The 20,098-nt window shown below is 39.5% G+C and overlaps 1 protein-coding gene across 1 annotated transcript in view; it reads right to left on the bottom strand.

The window, feature by feature from the left end:
- Positions 1 to 4,852: 4,852 nt before the first annotated feature.
- The window catches only part of SMIM31 (small integral membrane protein 31), a 48,376-nt gene continuing 33,130 nt past the window's right edge, over positions 4,853 to 20,098 (bottom strand). The window contains exon 3 of the mRNA XM_030815221.1: positions 4,853 to 7,567. Coding sequence (XP_030671081.1) covers positions 7,464 to 7,567 — 104 coding nt within the window. The 3' untranslated portion in view covers positions 4,853 to 7,463. The remainder of the gene's footprint in view (positions 7,568 to 20,098) is intronic.

Here is a 20,098-nt window from a genome sequence, read left to right as displayed (position 1 = left end):
TCCGGGTGCAAGCGATTCCCCTGCCTCAGCCTACCAAGTAGCTGGGATTACAGGCGCCCGCGACCACATCCGGCTAATTTTTGTATTTTTAGTAGAGACAGGGTTTCACCATGTTGGTCAGGCTGGTCTTGAACTCCTGAACTCAGGTAATCCACCCGCCTGGGTCTCCCAAAGTGCTGAGATTACAGGTGTAAGCCACTGCACCCAGCTCTATCTCTATATATTTTTTACATACATAAAACAGATTTAATGAATCGGTATTCCAAGAAATGCCAAAATGAGGTACCAAGACACTGGGCAAATTCCTTGAATACTCTATGCCCCAGTTTCCTTAACTGTGAAGCAGAGGCAGCTATGGAGTCTCCAGGAGGGTGGCGTCATGGGAGAACTCCATGAGGCCACGTAAGGCAAGCACTTAGTCTTGCTCACAATAAACACTTGGGAGTAAAATCTACCCAGATGTAAAGACAGGATGCCAATGCAGTTCTTCCAGTATCAAATGAAGGTAATGGTGACATTTCAAAAATCTAACCAAAGACATCTGCTTAGGGAATAAGAGGCTCAGGGTAAGATCTAAGGAATTCTAGCAAAACCAAAAACAAAACAAAACAAACAAACAAACAAACAAACCGATAGGACTCATCCCAACACGAAGAGAAAACAATACAAATCACAGTGAGGGAAATTCCAAAGTTCCCTAACGTGAAAGGAATGCCTTCATCCTCAAGTGTGTGGTGTCCACCCTGGGGTTTGTCCAAGCACACAAACCTCTTAGGCTGAACGTTTCTGTAGAGCTTCAGACAGGCTGACCACGAAAAATCCCAGCCTGCTAGAGGGAGCTTGCGGAGACAGAGATGCCATTTTCTTTGCCTATGTAGTTATTCTTCCACTTCCGCAAGCTCTGAAGATTTGCATTTTTGAGCAAAGGTATCTACCCCTCAGATCCAAGTTAGTCCTGGCAGATGTACCTCTGGAATTTGCTTCTCAGTAACAAAGAGGAGTTTTCTAACTACGTTCTCGTGCCAATTAAGCTTCAGGTGGCTTAAGGCTGCAAAGATGTTGGTTCTCATCCAAAAAGGACTGATTTCTATTACTCCAGAGAAGAAGGTCTAATCATTTCATCTATGAACTGAGACTTTTCCTTGTTTATAATTTTTATTTTATTTTATTTTATTTTATTTTATTTTATTTTATTTTATTTTTTGAGAAGGGTCTCACTCGGTCACCCAGGCTGGAGTGCAGTGGAGCAAGATCACGGCTCACTGCAACCTCCACCTTCTGAGCTCAAGTGATCCTCCCACCTCAGCACTGCCCCCCACCTCCCTACTAGCAACCGGGACCACAGGTGCTCATCACCGGCTAACTTTTTTATTTTTCATAGAGACAGGGTTTCTCCAGGCTGCCCAGGCCAGTCTCCTGGACTCAAGTGATCCACCCGTCTCGGCCTCAGAAAGTGCTGGGCCCATGGTCGTGAGCCACTGCTCCCGGCTATAATTTTTTAAAGGAATCAATTTGGTTCCATTTAACATACATTCAACTGAGACAAAGTATTAATATTTTCCTCTATGAAGAGACTTGGGGTTGGGCATGGTGGCTTATGCTCAAAGGCTGTATGTTCAAAAGTCTCCTTCCCACAATTGTTCCCAGACCCTTAGTTCTCATTAGGAACAAATAATACAACCAATTTCTTGTTTCCTCTTCCAAAGTTTATATGCAATTGTAAGCAATGACATATCTGTATCTACTCAGTTTTGCCATTATGGCTTCAAAACAGTCATAGTCAATACAAAAATGAATGAGCAAGACTGTGTTACCACAATACCATATTTACAAAAACAGGGCTGAGTGCAGTTGCTCACACCTGTAATCCCAGCACTTTGGGAGGCTGAGGTGGGTGGATTACCTGAGGTCAGGTGTTCGAGACCAGCCTGGCCAACATGGTGAAACTTCATCTCTACTAAAAATACAAAAATTAGCCAGGTGTGGCAGCACGCACTTGTAATCCCAGCTACTTGGGAGGCTGAGGTGAGAGGATTGCTTGAACCCATGAGGCAGAGGTTGCAGTGAGCCAAGATTGTGCCATTGCACTCCAGCCTGGGCAAAAGAGCAAGACTCCACTCAAAATAAAATAAATAAATAAATAAAAATACAAAAAAAATTAACAAAAACGGGTGGGCAGCTGTGTTCTTAGTTTGTCAACACCTACCCTAAAGCATTAATGTTATGAGTTAATTTCTCTCCTGTGCAATTAGAATAGTACTAGTTATGTACAACCCTTGGGAAAATTGAAAAAATAGTCACTCAAATAATTTTCTGTATGGCTAATTCTCTTGCAAACTGTTGTTGAAAAAGGCTGTGGGATCTAGAAAACCATCTTACAATTGAAGTCAACTAGTCCCTTTGGAACCTGAGAGCTGTGTCTCTGGAAATGGTAGGCTGTGATACATGTGGGACCAGCCCCTTTCATTCCTATTTAGTATCTTCAGTTTGTGATCTCTGTAGTTTCACCTTGTCCCAGCCCCTGAAGTTGGGTTGGAAGCATACACTGCTGCCTTCTCTGTTCTACTTCTAATTCCCTAATGTACACCACTTAATTGATGTAAACTGTATTTTTAAACAAACCTAACCTCATGAATAGTTGTTGTAACCTTTATTCAGTGGATGGGAAATTAATGGGTAGAGCACTAAAGATATTTATTGATGGAGGAAGCTTATGTAATTTTTGAGAGAAAAATCGGTGGCCAGAAGATTAATGACTCAAGCCCAGTAGCAGAGCATGTGGGGTCCAGGCTACACACACAGGTTGTGCCTTTAGAGTCACTTCGGGGTTACACAGAGCGGGATAAATTCTGAGACTGGGGAAAAACACAGTTTACTTGTCTCTCCACATTTTTCTCTTCATGTTTTTACTTCCTGCAAGACTTATGGTCTTTTCCTTGTACTTTAATATCTTTTTCCACAGGGACTTAGAGCTGAAAGAAGAAAAAGTTAAAACTTAAGCTGATTCGTTTAGTTTCTGGTTAACTATTCAAATAATAGATTACGCTTAAGAGAAGCTGGAAACCACTCAATGAAGTCAGCTTTTGTATTATTTGTGAAACTTAGTTATTCTTTCTCTACTTCCAGGTAGCACAAATAACGGATTGTTGGTTTTACTTTTAGAAAAATTTACATCTATTTTCCAGTCATTAGATAATAATCATTTTATTTGGATTGATAAATGCAGAGGTAACATTTTGAACCCATCTGTGGGTTCATCACTGTTACGAGTGCCTGAAATACAAAGGTCTTCTTAAGAATAAGTGCTTCTGAAGTCCCATCCTTTCTTCCCAAATCAGAGCAAAGAGAAATAAAATACTTCAGTCTTTTATCAGTTAAAATACTAACAGATAGAAAATAACAAAGAATAGACTGTTTTCCTGCCTATTGTAAGGCCAAATAAAATGTTTACTTGTTGGAAACACTATAGCTTTCTTTTAGTCTCTCTCCCCTATCTTCTTATTTTCCTTGATGGACTCTTTCTCTTATCTGAGCAAACTTTTTGTTTGTTTGACTCTTAATCTCTCAGTGAACAGCATAGCGACCCATTAGCTCCAGCGTTGGACTCTGACTGTGTCAAGAGTAGAAGTTTGAAATGCAATTCTTATCCATCATATTTCTCCAATTATTAACTCTCCTTTACTGCCTTTTAAATACTTCACAAAATGGAAACCCCTTTTGAATAAGAACAGCTGATTTTCTGGGAGATGGACAAGGAAAAGCTATGGAGAGATGCTGGGTTTCTTTGTTTAATATGTGGCTGCTTGAAAGTCGCTATTAGATCCAGAGAACTTTTTTGTTAACTGTGATTAGAGTTCAAGGAAAATGTTTATTTCTTAGATCCTTCTATTGAAACAAACATAAGGTGTCTATATCTGTATATCTATAATAAAATTCAGAAGGCAAGTACATATTTAAATCTATATTAACTGCACACATAAAAACAGAATGTATTTCTGATGGGTAAATTTCAAAAGGTCTGAGAGTTGTAATAAACACACCAAACTTCATATACTTATCCGAACTCCTTCATCAAGAAACCGGGATGGGTTGCTATGAGAAAAGGATTTCTTAAGAAAATTCCTACACCTTCCAGTTTCTGGAAAACTCAGAACTTTCTCACTCAATTTACTATTGCTCTGACTGCAAATCAAAAATGATAGAACACTTAAAGTAAAAGATGGTAAGTTTGTTACTACATCGAAAAAAATATTTTATGCTGGATGAGAATACCGTTGAATAAATATCTCAGTTATTTATCTGAGATGGTTTGTCTATCCTTATAGGCAGACATGAATGGCAGAAATCTTATGTTCCGTATGTCTCTGTTATACAGTTGCTTTTGAAGAAGTGTTTTTTTTTTTTTTTTTTTTTTGAGACAGAGTCTCGCTCTGTCACCCAGGCTGGAGTACAGTGGCACAATCTCTGCTCACTGCAAGCTCTGCCTCCTGGCTTTAAGCAATTCCTGTGTCTCAGTCTCCTGAGTAGCTGGGACTACAGGCATGGGTTACTACACTCAGCTAATTTTTGTATTTTTAGAGACAGAGTTTCACCATGTTGGCCAGGCTAGTCTTGAACTCCTGGCCTCAAGTGATCCACCTGATTCGGCCTTCCAAAGTGCTGGGATTATAGGCCATAACCAATCTACCAAAGCAATCCAAAATGCTTCAGAAGGCCATGAGCCGCCGTGAGCCACCGCGCCCGGCCTTCTGAAGCATTTTGGATTGCTTTGGTAGATTGGTTATGCTTTGGGTAACAAAAATAATAGCCTGGGGTTTTGGCAGTTATTTCTTTTCTTTTCTTTTTTTTTTTTGAAATGGAGTTTTGCTCTTGCTGCCCAGGCTGGAGGGCAATGGCGCAATCTTGGCTCACTGCAACCTCCGCCTCCCAGGTTCAAGTGATTCTCCTGCCTCAGCCTCCTGAGTAGCTAGGATTACAGGCATGGACCACCACACCCGGCTAATTTTTGTATTTTTAGTAGAGACGAGGTTTCACCATGTTGGCCAGGCTGGTCTCTAATTCTTGACCTCAGGTGATCCACCCACCTCGGCTTCCCAAAGTGCTGGGATTTCAGACGTGAGCCACCGCGCTCAGCCTTTTGCAGCTATTTCGTAAACATGTTAGGGAAATTTTATTTTCCGTGTCCCCTTTAACATCTAATTTGACAGGTTTTTAAAATTTTTTATTTTTTGAGATAGGGTCTTCACACCCAGGCTGGAGCTCACTGCAGCCTCAAACTCCCAGGCTCAAGCGATCCTCCTGCCTCAGCCTTGTGAGTAGCTTGGACTATAAGCATGCCCACGGCGCCTGGCTGACCTGACAATATTCCTAATTGTGAAGTGCCTCCCATTTCCAGTCAATGCAGTAATATACGTAAGATGGGCTAAGGGAGTGAATGGAGCCTCATCCAAGTATTCAAAACCATGTTGTAGATTTTTCTGCTTTTCTGAAAAAACGTATCAGTAAACTTAAAAGTCCAAGTGTCCCAAAATGCTTTCCAGTAGTAATAGGTAGCCTTATTCAGCAATGATCCTAGGCACTGAGTTAAACATTTTGCTTATACTATCTCTCATCCATTCATCAACCCAGCAAAGATTTTTTAAAATGCTCATTTTTTCAGAGAGAACACCAAGGCTCAGAGAAATTAAGAAATTTGCCCAAGGTCATATAATAAGGAAAGACTGGAGCAGACTCAAACCCAGATCTGCTCATCTCTAAAGCCCATTCTCTGTCCTCTCTAACTTAGTGAGCCCTTTTAAATGTTTAGTACTCTGACCTGGGTGACTACTTGGTTAACTTTGTAAACATTCTGTTTACACTAGTATGCCTATCTCTCTATGGCAGAAAGCCATCTTTATTGAATCTTTCTTGAAAGTGAGCAGTATAGGGCAGGGGTAAGTACAGATAAAGCGAGTCTCTCACATGACTGAAACTCAGTGGCAATGGAGACCTGAGCTATGATTCTTACGAGATGCAGGTATCTTTGGTTGTATCGTGGATTCCTTCCTGCCACGATAATGCTGCCAGCATTGATTGTGATGGTTTAATGTCTGTAAGAGTTATAAATAACAGGCCAGGCATGGTGGCTCATGCGTATAATCCCAGTGCTTTGGGAGGCTGAGGCAGAGAATCGCTTGAGTCCAGGATTTGGAGACCAGCCTAGGCAACATAGAGAGGCCTTGGTTCTACAAAAAATTACAAAAATTAGCTGGCTGTGATGTCACATGCTTGTAGTCACAGGTACTTGGGAGGCTGAAGCAAGAGGATCACCTGAGCCCAGGAACTCAAGGTTGCAGTGAGCTATGATTACACCACTGCTGCACTCCAGCCTCGGTGACAAAGTGAGACCCTCTCTCTCTCTCCTTTTTTTTTTTTTTTTTTGAGATGGCGTCTTGCTCTGTCGTCCAGGCTGGAGTGCAGTGGCACGATCTTGGCTCACTGCAAGCTCCGCCCCCTGGGTTCACGCCATTCTCCTGCCTCAGCCTCCCGAGTAGCTGGGACTACAGGCACCCACCACCACGCTCGGCTAATTTTTTGTGTTTTTAGTAGAGACGGGGTTTCACCATGTTAGCCAGGATGGTCTCGATCTCCTGACTTTGTGATCTGCCCACCTTGGCCTCCCAAAGTGCTGGGATTACAGGCTTGAGCCACTGCACCTGGCCTCTCTCTCAAATTAAAAAAAAAAAAAATTATAAATAACAGAAAACTTTCAACTTTTAGGACGAATAAAGGACACAGAATGACAATTTTTCCTGGATGCTTACACATTAAGGATTTACATAGTATTGGGATGAGAGATTTACAAAAACTCATGTCTCTGTAAACCATATTGCTTCAGAAAACGTAGACATTTGTGTTTTAAAGCCTACTGAGGCAATGCTAATATTTCCATTGAATGTAAACCTTTCAAAATTTCTGCTGTAAAGCTGTAAAAATATGTAGTGTTTTTTCCCTCTTTCACCTGTTTCAGATACGGAAGCAATAACACAGTTACTTATAGCTTTTCATTATCATTTGTTAGGAGAATTAAGACAAAAATTATCATGTGTGTCACAGGACCAAAAAAAGTGATTAAAATTTAATTTTTTTTGTTTTATCTTACCAAATTGTAACACATGTAGTTTTCTTCTTTCTCTATGTTCTATTTTATTATTGTAACCACTTTGGCCTTTTTTTTTTTGTATAATCAATTGCAGCTAGAATGGTGTATAGCTCTTAATAGATATTTTGGATAATGCTGAGTCCCAGAAATGTTGTGAAACCTTTCCTGAGTATTGAGTTCATTAATGGTTATTATCATCGTGTTTAATCAGTAAGTGATTTTAACTTTCTTCATTATCCCCTCCTCTTGTTTACTGTGGTTAAGTAGTTCCCATGGATTGCTTCCGCTGTCTTCTTAGCGAGAAATATCCGTGGCTATGAGATCATAGCTCAACAGCTTCAATTCTATGCTCTTCCTCTGAGCAATTTTTCTTCTTTTCAGACTTTTTCCTTTTCTTTTCCTTTCCTTTTATTTCATGTTCTTCCTCTACAATAAAAAAAGAATTTAGAAAAAAGAATGTAAATTCACCATTTGGAAAAAGTAGAAATTAACTTCGGTTATAAGAAGACTTGGGTGCTCACTAACGTAACTTTTCCTGTTGGCTAGGAAAGGGATTACACCTAACGAAAGGAGACAGAGCAAGAATGAGAGGACATTTTCCCACTGAGAAGAGACTAGTGAACACTTGTTTCTTCCTAGGTAATGTTTTGGTTCAATATCGCAAAGGCTAATGACATCTTTTGTAAGGTGTGAACTGCCTCTGAACTAAGAGGCACTAAGATGATGAGCAGAAAGAGCACTAATATTGATGTTAAAATTAATGGCATGGGCCGGGCGCGGTGGCTCACGCTTGTAATCCCAGCACTTTGGGAGGCCGAGGCAGGCGGATCACGAGATCAGGAGATCGAGACCACAGTGAAACCCCGTCTCTACTAAAAAAATACAAAAAAATTAGCCGGGCGTGGTGGCGGGCGCCTGTAGTCCCAGCTACTCGGAAAGGCTGAGGCAGGAGAATGGCGTGAACCCGGGAGGCGGAGCTTGCAGTGAGCCGAGATTACGCCACTGCACTCCAGCCTGGGCGACAGAGTGAGACTCCGTCTCAAAATAAATAAATAAATAAATAAATAAATAAATAAAATTAATGGCATGTGAGAAACATGTCACATATAAAGACAGAGAAAGCTGTAGAGGGCTGGGTGCTCAAGACAACTTGTGATAGATTTTGGGAGCTCACTGTCCACAGACTGGGATCCATAAGCCTGAGGGGCATTGTCACTTGGTCCAGTAACCCATCTCAGTCTGTTCTGGGGTCCCTGGACCTAGTGTGTGAGCTATCAAGATACCATTTCTTAGGCACTAGTTAATATTTCCTGAAATAAATAAGTTAAACAGGCCAGGTGCGATGGATCATGCCTGTAATTCCAGCACTTTGGGAGGCTGAGGCGGGCGGATCACTTGAGCCCAGGAGTTCAAAACCAGCCTGGCCAACAGGGCGAAATCCCGTCTCTACTAAAAATTTAAAAATCAGCCCGGCGTGGTGGCACGTCTGTAATCCCAGCTACTAAGGGGGCTGAGACAGGATAATTGCTTGAAACTGGGAGGTGGAGATTGCAGAGAGCTGAGATAGCACCACTGTACTCCAGCCTCGACAGAGAGAGACTTTGTCAAAAAAAAAAAGAAAAGGAAAAAAATAAGTTAAACACCCTTCAAATGTAATTATGACTGTCCTCTGGAACCTCAAGAAATCTAGGCTAAAGCATTCCCTAGGCAAGAGAAGTAGTGAAGAGCTGAGGAAAACTATTAAACTAAAAGGCTCAGATTTTCTTTACTCTTTGCCACTAGTTTGCAGAATGATCTCTCATAAACATTTGATTTCTCTGGTTCTGTTTCCTAAATGTTTTAAAGGGGTTGTGTTGGGTGAGCCTTAAAGCACCTCATGGCTTTGAAATTTTACTTCTATCTGCTTTGATTGCACATACTGTCCATTTATATTATTAGTCCTGATGTCAGTTAGCACCACTTATCTTCAATCATTCATTCACTCATTCATTCAGCAATTCTTACTGAGCACACACCATGCTTCAGACTGTGTTTTAAATGCTTGGGATACATCAGCGAATAAAACTGACAAAGATCACTGCCTCTTGTGATGGTTAATTTTTTGTGTCAACTTGAGTGGGCCATGGGTGCCCAGATTAAACATTGTTTCTGGGTGTATCTGTCAGGGTGTTTCTGGGTGAGATTAGCATTTGAATTGGTGGACTCAGTAAAGCAGATCGCCTTCCCAATATAAGTAGGTATCATTCAACCTGTTGAGGGCCTGAATAGAACAAAAGGCTAAGGAAGGAGGAATTCCTCCTGTTTTTCCTGCCTCACTACTTGAGCTGGGGATCTCATCTCAGATATTCTTCTGCCCTGCATTAGGCTGTTCTTTCCATTGCTATTAAAAAAATCACTCAGACTGGCTAATTTATGTTTATGTTTATTTTATTTATTTATTTTTTATTTTTTTGAGACAGGGGCTTGCTCTGTTGCCCAGGCTGGAGTGCAGTGGCATGATCTTGGCTCACTACAGCCTTGAACTCCTGGACTCAAGCGATCCTCCCACCTCAGCCTCTTGAGTAGCTGGGATTACAGGCATGTGCCATCATACCCAGCTAATTTTTGTAGTTTTGGAGGGATGGGGTTTTGTTATGTTGCCCAGGCTGGTCTTGAACTCCTGAGCTCAAAAGATCCACCTTCATTGGCCTCCTAAAGTTCTGGGATTATAGACGTGAGCCACCACGCACAGAGACTGGGTAATTTCTAAAGAAAAGAGGTTTAAGTAGCTCATGCTTCTGCAGGCTGCCCAGGCATGGCACCAGCATCTGCTCCGCTTCCGGGGAGGCCTCAGAGAGCTTTTACTCATGGCAGAAGGTGAAATGGGAGCAGACACTTCACATGGTGAAAGCAGGAACAAGAGAGTGAGGGGGAAGATGCCACACACTTTTAAACAGTCAGACTTCATGAGAACCTACTCACTATCACGAGGACAGCACCAAGGGGATGGTGCTAAACCATTCACGAGAAATTCGCCCCCATGATCCAATCACCCACCCCCGCCACCAGGCCCCACCTTCAACACTGGGGATTACAATTCAACATGAAATTTAGAGGGGACAACATCCAAATAATATCATGCCCTGAGACTGCGGTTTACATCACTGCCTCTCCTGGTTCTCAGGTCTTCGGACTTGAATGGAAATATACCGTCAGCTTTCGTGGATCTCCAGCTTGCAGACAGTAGATCATGGAATTTCTCAGTCTCCATAATCCCCTAAGTCAATTTCTCATAGTAAATCTCCTTTAAAAATCATTATATCAGGCCAGGCTCGGTGGCTCATGCCTGTAATCCCAGCACTTTGGGAGGCCGAGGTGGGCAGATCACGAGATCAGGAGATCGAGACCATCCTGGTTAACATGGTGAAACCCCATCTCTACTAAAAAAAAAATACAAAATATTAGCTGGGCGTGGTGGTGGGTGCCTGTAGTCCCAGCTACTCGGGAGGCTGAGGCAGGAGAATGGCGTGAACCCAGGAGGCGGAGCTTGCAGTGAGCTGAGATCGAGCCATTGCACTCCAGACTGGGCGACAGAGTGAGACTCCGTCTCAAAAAATAAAAAAAATAAAAAATAAAAATCATTATATCAAAAAGATACCTATACTCATATGTTTATCGCAACAATGATCACAATAGCAAAGATATGGAATTAAACCTAAGTGTCCATCAATGGATAATTGGATAAAGAAAATGTGGACTACTTAGCCCATAAAAAAGAATGAAATCATGTCTTTTGCAGCAACATGGATGGAACTGGAGGCCATTATCCTAGGTGAACTAACTGACAAACAGAAAGACAAATACTGTGTGTTCTCACTTACAGGTGAGAGATAATCAATAGGTACAAATGAACATTCAGAGTGGAGTAATAGACATTAGGGACAACAAAAGGTGGGAGGGTGGGAGAGTAGTGAGGGTTGAAAATTACCTATTGGGTATAATGTTGACTATTTGGGTAATGGATACACTGAAAGCCCAAATTTCACCACTGTGCAGTATATGCAGGTAAGAAATTTGCACTTTAGGCCAGATGCGGTGGCTCACACCTGTAATCCCAGCACTTTGGGGGCCTAGGCGGGCTGATCACCTGAGGTCAGGAGTTCAAGACTAGCCTGGCCAAAATGGTGAAACCTCGTCTCTCCTAAAAATACAAAAATTGTCCGGGCATGGTGGCACGCACCTGTAGTTCCAGCCACTCCAGAGGCTGAGGCAGGAGAATCGCTTGAACCCGGAGACGGATGTTTCAGTGAGCCAAGATCATGCCACTGCACTCCAGCCTGGCTGACAGAGTGAGACTCTGTCTCAAAAAAAAAAAAAAAAAAAGAAAAGAAAAGAAAAGAAATCTGCACTTTACTCTCTAAATACATATATATATATATATATATATACATGTATATAAATGTCCTTTTTTATCTGCGTTTATATCTATATTCTATTGGTCTGTGTTTCTGTAAACCTTGACTAATATACTTTCTTCCCATATCCCCAAGTTTACCTTCTTGCAGACAGAGATAGACAATAAATAACAAAATATAATAAAGAAGAAAATGTATGGCATGTTAGCATGCATGATATAAAAAAAGTAAAACTTTGCAAGGAGGATCAGGAATGCTGAGGTAAAGAGGAGATTGAAATTTAAATGATGTGGTGAGCGTAAAGCTTATTAAGAAGGCGACATTGAGTAAGTACTTGAGGGAGATGAGGAGTGATGTATGTGAATATTATTAACTAAAAGACTCGTCCAAGCAATGACAGCAGCCAGTAGAACAACCTAAAGCAGGAACCCCTCTGTGTATTTCAGAAACAGTTGGAAGAACAGTGTAGTCAGGGGTCTCAGAGACAGATACAGAAAAGAAGATCAAGAGGCTGAGTGAAAGACGTTAGGCTCTGTTAGTCGTTGTAGGAATTTTGGCTATTGGTCTAAATGAAATAGCAAGTCGTTACAAGATTTTGAACCAACGAATGATATGATCAATTATTGCCGTACTCTGGGGTGAGAGATGATGGTGGCTTGGATCAGGGTGGTGGCAGTGGAAGTTTAAGGAATGTGATCAAATTCTGGGTGTATTTTGAAGCTACAGCCAACAAGATTTGCTGACAGTTTGGATATGGGTTATGAGAGAAAGAGGTTTGTCTTGAGCCACTGGAAAGATGGAGTTGCCAACAACTTTGAAGGGAAGGCGGTGGGTGGATGAGGTTTTGGAAGCAAGATCAGGAATTAAGTTTGGATTTGACTTTGAAGTAGGCATGCTGGGCAGAAAAGAGGTCTAGGCTAGAGATACAAATTTGTGACTCATCAGCTTACAGATGTTGTTTAAAGCCAAAGTAACAAGGTAAAAGCGATCCCCAAGGGAATGTGTACAGATAGAGAGGAGGTGGAAGGACTGAGTCCCAGGCACTCCAGCATTAGGCGGAACCTACAAAGGAGGCACACGAGGACTGATGGGGGAAGTAGAGGGGGAACCAAGAGGTGTATATCTACTCATTTCTCGTTATTGAAGGAATTCAGATAAAAATCATCACCGCAGTAACATTTTCGGCAGTTGTGAATAAATTAAGTTTGCAAACTGAAGAAAAAGAACAGAATAAGTGATGCTGCAGAATTTATTTTACACATGGTGGCTTGAACACAACCCAGCCAACAGAAATAGTGCATCTCCTGATGGGCTAGTTGAGGATTTTTCAGAGGAAATGATTCAAGTTCACTTATATTTTGGGTAAGCAAATTCAGGCATTAAAGTATTTCTAAGCCCACTGAGAATTAGCCCATAAGCTGGATACTTCTGTAAATTTCTGATAACATTGCCACCCTCTCAGAGTCTTTTGAGGATGTCAGCAAGGAGTGAAGGTGGGGGTTTCTCTGCAGTGTCTGGTGACCTGTGATCAGAAGCCGAATGGAGGGAAGTGAGAAGTTGCACCTCACTAGACTGTGCTTTCTCGGAGGGCAGAGGTTCTGCTTTAGTCACCTTTATACTATGCATCCCCGGCATATTGTAAGCAATTAGTAAACAGTTATTAAATGCATTATTAACTGATTATAATTAATACTTGATTGCTTACAACATGGCAGGCCTTGGAAATATGAAAATGACTAAAAAATACAATCTTTATTTATTTATTAAACATTTGCTCTTCCCAACAACTCTGTGAAGTAGGATTATGTTCAATTATCTTATATTCGCTTATATTCAATTATCTTACTCTAACAAATTAGGATTCTTCTTTTTTCTTTCTTTTTTTTTTTTTTTTTTTTTTTTTTGAGATGGAGTATCTCTCTGTCACCAGGCTGGAGCGCAGTGGCGTGATATCGCCTCACTGCAACCTCTCCGCCTCCCAGGTTCAAATGATTCTCCTGCCCCAGCCTCCAGAGTAGCTGGGATTACAGGCGACCACCACCACACCTGGCTAATTTTTGTATTTTTAATAGAGACAGGATTTTGCCGTGTTGGCCAGGCTGGCCTCGAACTCCTGACCTCAGTTGATCCACCAGCCTTGGCCTCCCAAAGTGCTGGGATTACAGGTGTGAGCCATGGTGCCTGGCCCCTACAAAGTAGCTCTCAAGGAGTCAGAAGCAAATTTGAGATTTGAATGCAGAACTTTCTGATTCAAAGTCATGATACAATGTTGACTTCATTAAAATTAAATTTTGTACAATCATGTAGCTGAATTTAGAATTTGCAGTGTAAAAATAGAGATTTATTAGTATTGAGAGGACAATTTTATTTTCTCATTGCAAAGTATGTAAAGTAAGAAGTGAAAGTTATTCTTTTCTAATTCCACTCATTAGAGTTCATGTTAAGAGGCAATAGTTCATTTTATATATATTTCCAGATTTAAAAAAATATTTTTATACTTTTTCTTCCTCTCTGTGTATCTCTATAAGATATATTTATTTTAGTTTTTTAAAATTATTATTATTATTATTATTATTTTTTGAGACGGAGTCTTGCTCTGTTGCCAGGCTGGAGTGCAGTGGCCTGATCTTGGCTCACTGCAACCTTCACTTCCTGGGTTCAAGCAATTACCCTGCCTCAGCCTCCTGAGTAGCTGGGACTACAGGCGCACGCCACCATGCCCAGCTAATTTTGTATTTTTAGTAGAGATGGGGTTTCACCATGTTGGCCAGGATGGTCTTGATCTCTTGACCTTGTGATCCACCCGCCTTGGTCTCCCAAAGTGCTGGGATTACAGGTATGAGCCACTGCGTCTGGCCTTATTTTAGTTTTTAAACAGAAATGTGATTGTACTAAACGTATTGTTCTATATGTTGCTTTTTTACACTAAAGATTGTGGAAATTTCCCCACATATACATCTACTTTTCTTCCTCTTTCTTCTTCTCCTTTTTTTTTTTTTTGAGACAGGGTCTCACTCTGTCACCCAGACTGGAGTGCAGTGGCACAATCATTCATGGCTCACTGCAGCCTCAACCTCCTGGGCTTAAGTGATCCTCCCATTTCAGCCTCCCAAATAGCTGGAACTACAGGTGTGCACCACTGCTACCAAGTAAATTTTTTAAATTTTTTGTAGAGATTCGGTTTCCTTATGTTGCCCAGGCTGGTCTGGAACTCCTGGGCTCAAATGATCCACGTGCCTTGGCCTCCCAAAATGCTGGGATTACAGACATGAGCCACTGCGCCTGGCAGGTTGCCTTTTCAACCTGTTGATTGTGGCTTTTGATGCACAAGTCTTTAAGTTTGATGTAGTTTATGTCATTTATTTATAGGTATTTATATTTAGTTTTGTTTGTTCTTACTTTTGGTTGCATATGCTTTTGGTGTCATAGCCAAGAAATCATTGCTAAGTCAAATGCTGCGAAGTTTTTCTTATGTTTTATTCTAGAAGTTTTATATTTTTGAGTCTTACATTTAGCTCTTTAACCCATTTTGAGTTAATTTATGTATATGGTATGTTATAGACTGAATGTTTCTGTCCCACTTAGCCCCAAATTCAGATGCTGAAGCCCTAACCCCTACTGTGTGTGTTTCGAGATGGAACCTCTAAGGAAGTCACTGAGGTTCAAAGAGGTCATAAGGATGGGGCTCAGGTCTAATAGAATTAGTATCCTTATAAGGTGAGACACCAGAGATCTTGCTCTTTCTCCCTGCATTCACACGAAGAAATCATGTAAGCAAACAGCGACATAGTGGCTGCCTACAAGCCAAGAGAAGCAGCCTCAGAACAAAACCCACTTGATCAGTACCTTGATCTTGGACTTCCCAGCCTCCAGAACTGTAAAAAATAAATTTTTATTGTATAAGCCATCCAGTCTAAGGTATTTTATTATGGCAGCCCTAACAGACTAATACCTGGTGTAAGATGAAGGTCCAACTTCATTCTTTTGTATGTGGATATCTAGTTTTTTTGTTTTAGATTCAGGGGGTACAAACACAGGGTTGTTACCTGAGTTATTGTGGGATACCGAGGTTTGGAATACAAATGATCCTGTCACCCAGATAGTGAGCCTCGTGCTCAATCATTAGTTTTTCAACCCTTCTTTTCTCCCTCCTCACTCCGTTAGTCTCCAGTATCTATTGTTGTCCATGTTTATATTCATGAGTACCCAATATTTAGCTTCAGCTTATAAGAGAGAACATAATGGCATTTTATTTCCTGTTCCTGTGTATATTTGCTTAACGTAATGACCTCCAATGTCAGCCATATTGCTGCAAAGAACATGATTTTGTTCTTTTTTTATGGCTGCATAGTATTCCATGGTATTCAGTTTTCTCAACACCTGTTGTTAAAGAGGAGGCCCTTTTGCAATTGAATGAGCTCTTTATTCTAATCCATTGGTATGTTTTTTTCTGTTTTTATGCCAGTGCTACACTGTATTGATGACTGTGGCTTTGTAATGTTTTGAAATCAGGAAATATGAGTGTTCCAACTTTGCTCTTATTTTTCAAAATTGTTTTGACTAGGGTCCCTTGAGACTCTATATGAATTTTATGATAAATTTTTTTATTTCTGCAAAAAAAGTTATTGAATTTTGGTAGCAACTTTGTTGAATCTGTAGAAAACTTTGAATAGTATTTGGATTTTTATGTATACTGAAGTGGTCTTCCATAGTAGTAATCACAGTTCAGATGCTGAATTCACCAATTAATAATGCTAAACGAAAAATTAAAAAGACAAAAGGTTTTGAAACAAATTCAGTACTTTGAAATGCTATAAAATTTAGACAAATTTTGGCAAATTTCTCTTTTAGGAATTATAGACTGCATCTTCATGTTGTTCCTTTCCTCAAATCTTATGTAGAAAACCTTAATTAAATAAACTGTGAAAAAAAGTTATTGCTAATGATTTATTGGCAAAATTTACATAAAGACAAACTAAGTTTCCCAAAGGGTGGAGAAATTTGCCAAAATATTGCCTAAATATTATATTACTTCAGAACACTCCTTTTGTTAATGAGTTCCTACACATCTTTAAAAAATATATTTTCGATTATCTTCCCCTTTTTGGACAGCTTTCAAGAAACTGCTTTGAAAAAGGTTAATGATAATCCAAAATGTTGCTACTTAAAGTGTAGTCTGTGGCCTAGCACACCATGACATCACTTGAGAGCATTCTGAAACAATGCAGAATCTCAGATCTACTAAATTAGAAGTTGCATTTGAACAAGATCTTCAAGGGAATCAAATGCACATTAAAGTTTTGAGAAGCACTGATTAATGCATAGCCAATTCAATGGAACTTTGTGTAGCAAGGATCTAAAGCATCAGCTTGCCCTGCCTTGCCCAGAAAATCTTGTGTAGCTGACAATAATATTGAATAGAAAACCAAATACCACATGTTCTCACCTATAAGTGGGAGCTGAGCTGTAGATACGCAAAGGCATAACATGTGGTATACGTAGACATTGGAGACTCAGAAGTGGAGAGTGTGGGAGGGGGTGAAGGATGAAAAATTACCTATTGGGTACCATGTACACCATTAAGGTAATGGGTACACTTAAAGCCCAGACTTCACCACTCCACAATAAATTCAAGTAACCAAAAACCACTTGTACCTTAAATCTATTGAAATAAAATTAAATAATAATAATAGTAATAATATTGACAACAAAATGTCTGAGAACCATTGCTATAGATGATTACTGTAGACATTATAACTAGTTTGTTAGGAATGAGTAAACTTTTGGAAGGCCAAGGCAAGTGGATTGCTTGAGTCTAGGAGTTGGAGACTAGCCTGGGCAAGGTAGTGAAAACCCCATCTCCACCAAAAAATTACAAAAATTAGCTGGGTGTGGTGATCTGTGCCAGTAGTCCCAGCTACTCAGGATGCTGAGGTGGGAGGATGGCTTGAGTCTGGAAGGCGGAAATTGCAGTGAGCTGAGATCGCACCACTGCAGTCCAGCCTAGGCAACGGAGCCAGACCCTGTCTCAAAAACTGAAAAATGACTAAAACTACCAAATGTATTATAATTTTTAAAACAGTGATACATCATGTCTTCTTTCATAGTAGGCAAATAAATTTGTATTCTAACAGATTTAAATATTTTAATGATAATTAAGAAAACATTAATCTACTCAATGTAATACATTTATTGAGAATAAGAAAAAACAGTCCAAGATAACATTAGAAGTAGCTATAAATTAACGACAAAAGAGGATAGAAGTTATATCTGTGACCTGGAAAAAAAATCTTCAAAGTGACTATTCTTGGATATTTTTCCTTATACACATAACAAGCATTAAAGAATAATTTAATTATTATATGGAGTTTTTCAGCTTCAGTGCTAGCCTCTGCAAATAATTAGCTGACGAGGCTGGAATGCAGAAACAGGTCTATAATCTATTTGTTGATTGACCATACATATTTTTCTTTGAATATATATTTTTCTAAAAATTGTTAAGGTCTTTTATTTTGATTTCTTAAGATAACCTCTGCAGCATTTGCTTCTTACATTAAAGTTCTATACTTACGCATTCTTTTCACCATAAAATCTAGAGGTGAAACTAGATCAACAGATGAATATGCCCAAAGAGTATACTTTTTACTAATGAAAAGTATGTAAAATTTGAAGAAACTGCTTTGAAAAAGGTTAATGATAATCTAAAATGTTGCTACTTAAAGTGTAGTCCGTGGCCTAGCACCATGACGTCACTTGCATAGAAAACCGAATACCACATATTCTCACCTATAAGTGGGAGCTGAGCTGTAGATACGCAAAGGCATAACGAGTGGTATACACAGACACTGGAGACGCAGAAGTGGAGAGTGTGGGAGGGGGTGAAGGATGAAAAATTTTAACCTTAAATATTGTAAAGGTTTGGTAAAGTAAAAATACAAAACTTTATTTTATTTTTCGTGTCAAAATTTAGTCACTTTGAGGTTTTCTGTGTTTTATTTTTCAGCAGCCTTGGTTACTGGAAGCATGAGAAAAAAAACTAAGGCTAATTTACTTTATTTGTAGTCATAAGAATTTATTCCCACTCCCAGTGCTTCACTGGACTAATAAAAAATGGAATTTATAAGTGTCATGTGATGTCACTTAAAGTGAATTACTTGCATGTTGAAATTTATTAGATAACCTTATTAGTGATTTTGCAATCTGTAACATATGTAAATAATTTAGTTTTCAGAACTTGTTTTAATACTTGAATACTAATTCATTTAAAAGGATTTTTTTTTTTAAATACAGTATCATTCAAATCAGTGATAGCAGGTGAAGTAATTATTTAGCTTATAAGTTTTCAAATTTCCTGTTTAGGTGTTTTAGTCATCATAGCATTTCATGTATATTTTTTAAAGTTAGGATTTTGCTTAGCAAAATGTGCCTAGAAAGTAAAATGTGCCTAGAAGAATTCTGATGCTCTGTGTGGCCTATTAAAAACTAGGGAATCATGTGTTCTTTGCTTATCTGTTTCCCTTGAATATATTGTGAGACAGAAGTAGGCATAACCTGAAGAAAGGAAAGCTGAATGAAGTCTCCAAATGAATAAATGTGTATTTTAGGGTCTTAAGTCCTCTTCTATGTATAACTAGATTTCTAGTCCTTTGTTACATAAAAACAGACATACTACATAACAATTTTAGGCTTGTTTGATGTATCCTGGAAATAGCTAAGAGATCTAAGAGAACAGGGACTCAGAGAGAGAAACGTTAACTTCAGTTTTTGTCAGAGAAGGATAAAAGATGAAACAGAACTTATTCTCAAGAATAAGTACCATCTTCCAGCATTGCTTATCTCTTGAGTTGCAGAAATGCACTGTGGTAATGCAAACACATTTGTGACAAAGTGTCGGATTAATAAAATTTAGTGAAACCCTTACATCTCTGTAATGACTATGGGGTAAAATTCATTTGAATTTTACTCTTTTCCACTTATAAATCTTCTATATAGGTAGGAGCAAGATCCCAAAAGCTAAATTACTAAAAATTATGCATTGAGAGTATTCTGCCTCTACCCAGTGAAGTTTCTCCTAGAGTGGACAAATATTTTGGTAGTCATGAAAACGCAATCATTTAAAATGTTCAGGTTAAATGACAAGATGACTTTTATGTAAGTATGAGATTCTTAAGTTATTCCTTAATTCAGTCCGTATAGACATTTGAGAAAGTTTTTTGATATTACCTATGGAGTGTAGATAAAGGAGAGACTGAAGTCTTTTCCTGAGTGGGTTCATTTGTACCTCTGCTGGCCTTTGATTCTCCCTCAGTGTTTAACACCAATGCTGCTGACAGACCTGTTTCCGCATTCCAGCATTGTCAGCTAATTATTTGCAGATCTGTGGAATCCGCAAACATTCAGAGGCTAGCCTTGAAGCTGAAAAACTCCATATAATTATTAAATTATTCCTTAATCCTTGTTATGTGTATAAGGAAAAATATCCAACAATAGTCACTTTCAAGATTTTTTTTTCCAGATCACAAACAATTTGCAAGTAAGAGCATTAGCCTTGTACACAAATCAG

The sequence above is a fragment of the Nomascus leucogenys genome, chromosome 7b (genome assembly GCF_006542625.1).
Source record: "Nomascus leucogenys isolate Asia chromosome 7b, Asia_NLE_v1, whole genome shotgun sequence".
NCBI classification, from domain to species: Eukaryota; Metazoa; Chordata; class Mammalia; order Primates; family Hylobatidae; genus Nomascus; species Nomascus leucogenys.
Note: the sequence above shows the minus strand (reverse complement) of the source record. Positions and strands in the feature narration are given on the sequence as shown.